Below are 10,025 nucleotides of genomic sequence, written 5' to 3'. Positions count from 1 at the left end.
CACCTTTAATATCTGATGTCACTTTATAGGATGCAATGTACCTCCAGAGAATATCTAACACTGAAGCCACTCCATTTGGTGAATCCATTATTTTCCCTGAAAGGGGGCCAAAGGCTGCCTAGAGAGGTGGCCTGTTTTAACCACTTGCACCATTATACAGTAGGGTGTTGTCTGCCAGTCAGTCAGGTCAGTAGACATTAAAATGACATCACATAAGGGAAGCTTAACATTGCAATTTGTGCTGTCGTGATGTCAGTAAAATGTGCACATGCCATGAATTGTGCACTCTGTAGGTTACAACACAGCATGACGTATGAACATGAAAAGCAAGAAATAATATTTGTTACTCTTTAATTTTGGTTTTCATTCCTCTGGAGACACAACACTTTCAGGGACCCTGCAGAAGTATATCTAGTCTTTTATGGAATGTTTCAACCAATTTGGCACAGTAGCAGACATTATCATTCATTATTCTAAAGTTAAAGTATACTGTACTAGCAAATGGTAGCACAAAGGGTTATATTGTAGGATGTGATACCCATAATGTGTGGCGTTAATGGATAAATTTCACGCCACTGCCAATTCCTGCTTACACCATACTTCCATCATTGTCTTATTCCTTTATACAAATGGAGTTGGACTTATCTCCAGATTCTCTCCAAGTGGTAAGTGCATACTGTTTTGTGTCACGTTGCAAGTGAAATACACTTCATTTGGCATACAGATCAACTTATGAGGTCTGCTTCTAACCATCATTACAATTGTACCATTGGTTTGGAAGTGGTTACTTATTCTGTTTATGACACTTGGAAACATTGAAAGTCTTTTTTCAGGTTCAGCCATGGTTCATGTATAACATGTGCCACTTTAAACTCTGTGATTCACCTCAAACTGACGACGGAGATAAAATCATGCAAGAACACTACTTGCAACATAGGCTGAAGGATTATTCTTTTGTATTTTAGATCACATGACAAATCATGAAATGCCCAATTTGCATCACTTAGAACTTGGTGAAAATTTCATAGCAATGGTTTATGCCTTGTTATAGCTGTATTACAAATTCTAATTACACCCAGTTTTGTGTAGTGGGGTTTACATGTAAAGAAGTTAAAGATTTTCTCTTCAGAAACAAACCTGTACACTTTAAATAGACCATTTTATGTATATCAGTATGTGTCATAAGCCAGTCTAAATGACCGACCAATTATATTGTATGTATTTTAACAATAAATAATTTCATCAGTTTCATTCATAAACAACTTTAATATATTTTATTTGGAATGTAAAATGAAAATTAGTGAAAGTTACTAAAATAGTAAATTAGAAAATAAAAATAAAATAACTGAAATGTTAAAAACACTATTTACAACTACCACAAAATCAGGGAAAATCAGTCACTGTTTTGATATATCCCTGTTGGAAGTTACTGATAAACTTAAATTTCTTTATACTTGAATTATTTAACATTTATTTTTACAAAAATGCTCTACTTTGCTTATTTCGTGCTGCATATTTGTACACTAACAGTTTATCTTTTTATCCAATGAAGTCATGACAGCAAAAATCCTTAAATCAAACAAACTGTTCATTTATTTGGAGAAAATGGCCATATTGAAATACTGTTCCCAATGATTTTTAAATATTTGAAAATGAAAGAGAATACAACAACGCACAAAGAATGATTTTTAATATAAATGCTTTGGTTATATCATTTCTCCCTGGGAAGAAACATACTTACAGCTTAAATGTATGAACATTAACAATGATGTATTAAAGTAATAAAACATGTCAACTCTAACTAAAAATCTGATTCATGCAGTATCATGGAATTATGTCTAATACATACGTGAAAATAACATTTTGCATAAAACAAAATACAACTAGATTGAAAACAGAATTTAAGTTCTCTGTACAGAGACGAACAGGTTTTTAAACTGAGCGTTTTTTGTTTTTTTATCATCTTCAAATACACATTCGCTACATCACACCTCCTTTGCTGGGCTCTGGTATCCAAGATTGGCGATTTGAGCTTAAAAGATTTATTATACTAAACATATGACATTCACAGCTTTACAAAGATTAAAACTTCTCTCAATTATGAAACAGTCCAAAGATTTATTAGGTACAGCAGTCACATGAAATCTTTGCTTTATATTAGTTATATAGAAATAGTTTTAGTGTTTTGAATTTTTGCTTATTGTACAGAATCAAGAGTGCTCCTCACAATAAAGATTATGTAATGGATATTTATTCATTAAAGCCCAATTTGAATAACAGTTGAGCTCAAACATGTCACTTCATTCGTTTTTTTATACCCATATACATAACCACAAAACTTTATAATGTTGCATTATAAAGAGTGCTCCAACTCAGGACTGTACAACTTCAAACCAGCAGTTGGCCACTTTGCAACTTAGCAATATAGAATCCTAGATTCTAAAACTGTTTGACTGTCAGAAAATATATTATCTGTATCTGTCCATCATATGTTTAGAGCTATGAAATAAATAATGAAAGTAATACACACACACACACACACAAATAATACTTTGCCTGTTTAAAAATTGAAATAAGCCAATTAATAGAAGGATTCTTGCAATGCTTAGGGGGTGGCCTGCCAGTTGGATAGCCCTGCTCTAACCAATACTCACCAGCATGTGATTGGAAGTAACTAGCTTCTATTCTGTTTTGAAAAAAAAATCACAAGATTTCATTCAAAAGAATACCACTATACAAAGAAATATGATTTATTTTTCACACGTATCATATAAACAGTATTCAGGAAGTCCTTAATTCAGTTATTTTACATTCTTTTGTAAGCAGTGAAGATTGTGAACTTAAATGCAATTGTATAACCTTAAATATAAAACTTTCAATTTTCTCTTTATATCTTAATTTGAAGTTTTTGATCAAAAGACCACAACACATTAAAAAAAAAAGAACAAAGAAAGGAAAAAAGATATAATCCTCTATCACTACAAATACTTAATATATTCAGTATAAAGTTTTTCTTTCTTGTCAACCATCTTCTTTGGGAGGTGTAAACCAGCCTGAAAAAGAACAAAAACTAGTGTCTCTAAAACACAAATATTACTTATAAAAGCTCTTACATGAATGATCTGGTAAAAACCATCTTTATGTATTAACCTTCCTATTCTTGGTGCAAAATAAAATCACACAAACATGTTTGATTGTCACTAGGATTCTGCCAGACTTGAATTATAACCAACTATAACATATCTTTTTTTATTTTATTGGACTATTTTCAGAGCAAATTATAAAGGTACTTGCAGAAATTAGAACAAATAAGTAATGTGGTATCCAAAAAATAAAAGACTCATCTTGATAAACAGTATAATTATATAAATATCAGGCCAACTAACAAATCCTGCAGTTAGTTAATTATAAATAAAATATATATCAATAATTGGCTAACTGCTATCCAACTAAAGGAAATATTTACCATTTTTCTCATGGATTTGGACAAGGGACCTAAAGGACTTCTGGGCATGAGCAAGACTGTACTGGGCCTGTAAACAGTAGAGACAGGGATGTATTACAGACAGAAAGCAATCTTACACAAATTAACAACCAACTAATACTGTCTTACATTAGAATAAGTATCAAAGAAACTTGTACATTTTAAGAAAATATGTCTTTTTAATTTACCTGTTAGTTAGTTTGGCTAAAAACAAAGCTGCTAGATATAACTTTGCCATAAATCAGGAGAATTAGCCATTAAATCTGACAGGCAAGTAGTTTTCAAGTATTGAATTCATAATGGTATGAAATATATATGTATTAGTTAAAGTAACAGTTTGCAAAATAAATAACACTCTTGATTTACAATTTACTACATTACAACCTGTTTTGGCAAGTACTCCTAACATACATGAAGTGTGGTAATCTCACATTCATTCGTTCTCCAGTTTAACTGTACAGAAATACTTCAAATAATGCCTGTGAGAGCCTTTAAAATAACAATAGATATTTGAAGCTTAAAATTTAACTGTCTAGATATAATTCACTAAAAACTGAAGAACCAACAACCAAAGTAAAGGCCTTTTAACAAAAAATGAAAAAAATACAGTCCATTTGGAAAATAAATCAAAAACTTGTGAACTGAGTTTGATGGTAAAGGAAATTTCAACTCGTACACTAATGCTGAGCTCCTAGGTAGTTCTTAAATCAGGAGATGAAGTTATAAAATAACACCAGAGGGTTTCTAACTCAAAAATGTGAACCTCTAAAGAGCACTATTTTATTTAATCACTAGAAGCAAAATCTTGAGTATTCATTTAAACACCTTCATCTATCATGCACTGTTCATTATCATAAATTTCCTTGATAGTCATATGTCCCAATGATTTCTATGTTTTTGCTGTTTAATAATGTGCACTTCTTCTTGGTGTTACCCTTCTCTGAGAAAGGCTAAAAGCTTGTGGTTTATTCTTTATTGTGCTACTTTTGATGTGATTTTAGATTGGTTTTTTAAGATTATTCAATTTTACTTTTTGTTTTATTGACTAAGCCTCTTCAGGTATTTATATCTTTCACTGCCACAGGTCACAATTTTTAATATTTGCTTTAGCCTTAAAAAGAGTTTGGAATTTTCCATCACCTTTAAGAAAAGGTATTTTCTTCAAACATCCCAAGTTTTCCAATATAAAATTTCAGATAAGTAATCAAATATTAAAATGTATTTTTTTTGTTTTTTACTAAATGTACAAAAACAAGGCTGGCATTGGGAGAACTGTTTATTTGTAAATACGGCAGTGACAGAACTAACTTCCTAATGCCACTTGATACTAGACATACTTTTCTAAAATTTTACCATATTCCACACTGGCAATTCACTATTTGAGTTGTTTTTTAGTTAGAGAGCTGTCAATTGTAGTTTTAATACAAAGTAAAGGAAATAATTATGAAAACACACAAGTGAAACAAATACACGAATCACAACTAGGTGGTGAATTTATTAATGATATGAAACATTATCACAGAAAATACAAGAGCAACCAAATGAGCTGTAAAATGCACTAGTATTTTGTATGATAGCCTTTTGCTTTATACAAAGCATTAAACTTTGTTTCTATGCTGCTATGAAGTTTATTAATGTATGATTGTGGAATGTTATTCTAAATGTTTTTTTTTTAAGCAAGCCAATACAGCCTGCAAAATGTTAATAATGGAACTTTTTGCATGTAAAGACATAGCTGTGAGTATTCCAACAGCCTTTCTACCAGTAATATAATGTTCCATCATACCTACTAGGAAATTAATCTCTGCCTGATGAGTCATATTTCTTAGGGAATGGCACAATGGACCATAATTTGCCTGTACCTGTTAGCAGTCAATGTGCCACCAAGTTTGTGGATTTCACCAGTCATTGGTTAAGATGCAAACCCAAACTTCAATGATATTGACTATGATACAGTTTCTTCTCTGCTGTCAAACAAACCATCGTTGATCATTGGCAAAAAATTCAAACTTGGATTTATCGAAAAACAGCAGAACATGTATCCAGCTTTTCTCATTCCATTGTTGTAGTCTGATGCCCATTTCAACTTTTGGGTTTGGTTACCTCTTCTTGGCACCAGTTTCAGAGCAGTTACACATACATTTAGACCACTATATGGTAATGTGTATCTTAATGTTCTCTAAGTAATATTCATACCTATATTTACAGCAATTTCATTGACAGATCTGTACTTGACCATTATTTATCCTGTTGAGAACATATGCTGAAATATTTATCATCACTTTTGAAGTGTTTCAGTTTTTTACCTTGACCACCATCAGAATTCACAGCACTAGTTTCACATAATCTCTGACTGAAATATGGAGTCTTGCTGCAAGTTTCTACATAGAGTACCTTTGACCAGCCATAACTTTGGTTTCTACTCATGTCATGCAATATTTCAGTTCTGGAATCATAAAACTACTACTACTGGACATTATTAGAATAATTGCCTTTATTTTAATAGGCTTTATATACTGGCAAGGTACTATCTGATTAGTTGGATGACAAAGAATGACAGTTCAAACTATTAACATTATTGCATTCTGGTGCAAATTTTACACAGTAAAGGGTGGTGTTCCTGTTGTATTTGCCTTTTTTTTAACTTTTTTCCTCACTATTTCCATAATTATTTACAATAATGTACATCACAAAAAAGTATTTTAGTTTAACTGCATCTAGTTTTTTCTTCAAATAAAAAATATATAAGAAGCAATTAGAAGTTTATAATCTCAAAATATTTGTGTGTATATATTACAAAACGAAACAACGAGTTTATTTTAACTCTTAATGATAAAGAGAACTTGTATAGACAAATAACAACACATAAAAAGGTTGATTATACTGGGAAGAAACTGCTTAAGTCATACATTTAAGCCATGCATTATCATAGTCTCATTTTTAAAAATGGAAAAAATAAATATGTTGTTGTCATGGGCTAAAATTATTAAGCTCTCTCTACTATTTATTTGTTGCCAATGCAAAAAAACTAAAAGTAAACCATACCGAAAATATGTGAAAACTATACAATAGTTGGTATTAAAAACTTACAAAGAATGCCACCAAACAGAAAGGCAAATAAACATGGAAAATTTATCAACTTTAATAATTAATGGTCCTTCAAAAGCCCATAAGAGCAACATTTCTATAAGACTAAGACTAATGGCCATTATAAACAACAGCCACAGTCTGGGTATTTTTGCTCATTTCTTCTGCTAAAAGTATTACAGAGTAACAGTGGGAAAAGCTTTTTCAACTAAAAATAGAGTAGTCAGAAGCCAAATCCATATTTCATTAATTACCAAGGTTAAAGTATTTCCTAGTATGCTGACTGACACTAGAAAACCATATTATCAAAATTTGCTCCACACTTATAAGCAGGATCATATATAATAATTCATTTGTACAACATATTTCAGTTTCTGGAATATTTTTTTATAAATAGAATTAAAAGATAAGCTGAAAGTTTATCCTATTCTTATGCATTAGTTAAATTAATCATGAAAATTTTTCCAAACCAACTGCATTAGATCTCAGTAATTTTAATTTGTTCAAACAAAAAAAAGATGGTGACACTTTCACAATGCTATATCATCCCTATACAATTTCCAGGACTATCCTGAGTTCTCACATTCAATACAGCTTTATAACTGAGATCTAATACTACTTCCTATTTTTGAGCATAATCACCACAGTACATGAAGAGATGATTATTTACCCACAAGTAAAAAGATTTCTGGTTTTACCTCACAGACATGTCAAACAAAATAAAAGGAAATATTTGCATAAACAAGTATTATCCGTAAACAACACAACTGATAAAACTGGATAACTAAACCAAGCTTTTTACTGCATACACAACTTGAGCTACAAACTCATGTAAACTGGGAATATTCAAGATATACCTTAAGGGAATTTTGATTCCTACAATACTGCATAAACACAGTAAAAACATACAGACTTGGTTGAATATGGTCCTACATGGACATTAAATCTACCGAGTCATCTGTACAATATTTGCTAAATGGAAACAAAATTCCCCGTAAAAATCAGTGATCTAAACAGCCATAAAAAAATTCTAGTTCTATGATTACACTTACAAAACTTCTTTTCTTACTTGTTTCCTCATACAAATTTATTGATATCATTTAGACTGTTACGGTTTAAATCTTTCTTTCCACACACACACAGACGCATCTTGAATTGATTCAGTTATGATATGAAGTAACACAAAAACTAACCCATTTCAATCAAAGAGTGATAAAAAATAGTAACATGTATTCATAAGAATATATTTATTCATTTACTCCTGATAAACAAAGAATATTCACTTTTGATGCACTTTACACTTTTACATGGGCTTCATTACTTTAAGAAACATTAAAACAAAGCTAATTTCAGTCACTTACATTGTTAACCCTTGTGCAAACAAACATTTTGTATTCTCAGGAACCAGAGAAAATTAGGAAAGTTAATGAATTATAAATTTTTGGTTGATTTATTGTATGTTTTATGAAAGAAAGGCCCTATAAATCATATATATCACTGGATTCAATGTGCAAAACCCTTATTAAAGTACATCCATATGATTTCAGGGAATAAAAAATATTGAGCATACTAAGTTTGCTCCTACGGTAGATAAGGGGTAATCACGATTATTTGAAATACTATAATGAAGAATGTAAAAATTGCCATTACTGGTACTTTGGTGCCAACAAACTTCACACGAGCTTTTCCCTTAACTAAAGTAGCAGCAATCTGCAGGATTATAGCTTCCACAGTGTAAGCACTACTCCAGCCCTGTAATAAAAGAAATAAACTCTTTCATCTGTACCTTAATACAGAAGTAGAAATTAGGTTAAGTGTCATTCTCTGATAACATTAAATCACAATATAGATCAACACACACTTAAAATTACTATAAATCTGAATGTATTTTGCTCAAACCAACAAGTCTGTCATCAGAGAATTTTATGTCAAAGCAAAATATGATGACATATTTCTTAGTATCTGTATAAATCTGAATTTAGTACCCCTAACTCAAGCTACAAGCATATCATCTTATATTGGATTTGACATTTCAATGTCAAATTTTTTTTACTACTAATCTCCAGTACTATGAACATACGTTAAAAACAAGATTTAAAATATATACAATTTGTATGATCCTACAAAAATAACCCCTTGGAAACGTGAAACTATACATATTATAATTCTGAGTTTACTTAGTGCATCTTCAGGAAATTTAGTAAACATTATAAGTCTGTTGTATACCAAAAAAAAGCAGATTGTTTAATAAAGCATTTCTACTGAAGATTTCTCTGTAAGCGTGAAGAGCCTTTACTGATTCAGTCCGAGTCAAAGGTGACTTTCATGTAAGAATAAAGATACTGTTTTTTCATCTTTTGTTTCATATTTTACTTGCATAGCCTCCAGGACTTGATAAAGGAATATGAAAAGTTTTTTGGTAAAACTTTATATTGCATCTCTTTTCTCTACCCCAACACTAACTGTAGCAAAATCATCAATGTACGGTAAAACAACAAGCTGAAAAGTATAAAATCAAATCAATAACACCCCTTTCTTCCACAGAATGAGTACAGGTTGTAACAGACAATTACAATTACTTATCTTAAGAGCCTCAGCTTTCTAATCTTTTCACAACTGTTTTCATTTTATGGTTTTATCACTGTACTTTGGACCCTCTCTTTGCATGAAAACCAATAAAATAAATCAGATGGATGTTTCAGGTACAACTTAGGGTAAACAAACGATTAAGTTACTGTCATATGCTAACTGAGATAACTTTTCTAGCTTCCTAGGTTAATTAAATTTTATTTAAGTTTTGTTACTTAACTTATGAATTTTCAATTTTTTTCCTTTTACTTACTTTTGTTAAAAAATATATGGCAAAATAAATAGAAAATATACATAAAAAATTAGAAACTTACAACTTGCTTTAGCATTGAGTGCATTTGCTCTGGGATGCTGTACTGCAGTAATTCTACTTTTTTTCTTACTATGTCTGTTGTCCAAAAAATGATTCATGTTGCTTTCAAATACGCATTTTTAAACACAAAAATATATCGGGCACAAGAACAGAATGTCCCAATACTACTATAATATTTTTGGCTTTCTAACTAAGTTATAAATATGTTAAAAAACAATTCCATCATTACTTGGAGCAACGATTTTACTCAACACAAAGTTTTTCTTGAGAGACTACAGTCTTTGGCCATAAAAACTAAACAGACTTAAGATTCCTGTACACTACAATATACTCTTTCTATTGTAAATATGTCTATCAGACAAGTAAGCATGAGTGATAATTTATTTGAAAATTTTGAAAAAGATGGGAGAGGCTTCTCGGGTGAGTTTGATAAATATATTATCGCAATAAATCAAGAAGATAGGACATTCAAATTTTAAACGTTTCCTTGTTCATATGCATAATTTGTACTTATAATTAGTTAGGCACTACAGAAGCTGTAGTTTTGAAGAT

General features: G+C 30.8%; 1 protein-coding gene across 2 annotated transcripts in view; it reads right to left on the bottom strand.

Annotated features, from left to right (window-relative positions):
* Window positions 1-1,673: 1,673 nt before the first annotated feature.
* The window catches only part of LOC106471973 (ubiquitin-conjugating enzyme E2 Q1-like), a 55,744-nt gene continuing 47,392 nt past the window's right edge, over window positions 1,674-10,025 (bottom strand). The window contains exons 8-10 of one of the 2 annotated variants that reach the window (XM_013932604.2): window positions 8,222-8,323; window positions 3,467-3,533; window positions 1,674-3,053 (exon numbers count right to left, since the gene is read on the bottom strand). In XM_013932604.2, the coding sequence (XP_013788058.1) occupies window positions 3,022-3,053; window positions 3,467-3,533; window positions 8,222-8,323 (201 nt within the window). In that variant the 3' untranslated portion in view covers window positions 1,674-3,021. Of the gene's footprint in view, window positions 3,054-3,466; window positions 3,534-7,016; window positions 8,069-8,176; window positions 8,324-10,025 lie in introns of those variants that run through there. The other variant, XM_022401397.1, reaches the window with a different exon arrangement.

This window comes from Limulus polyphemus, unplaced genomic scaffold, assembly GCF_000517525.1.
Source record: "Limulus polyphemus unplaced genomic scaffold, Limulus_polyphemus-2.1.2 Scaffold116, whole genome shotgun sequence".
Taxonomy (NCBI): domain Eukaryota; kingdom Metazoa; phylum Arthropoda; class Merostomata; order Xiphosura; family Limulidae; genus Limulus; species Limulus polyphemus.
The sequence above is the reverse complement of the archived record's forward strand: the minus strand, read 5'-3'. Positions and strand labels throughout refer to the sequence as shown.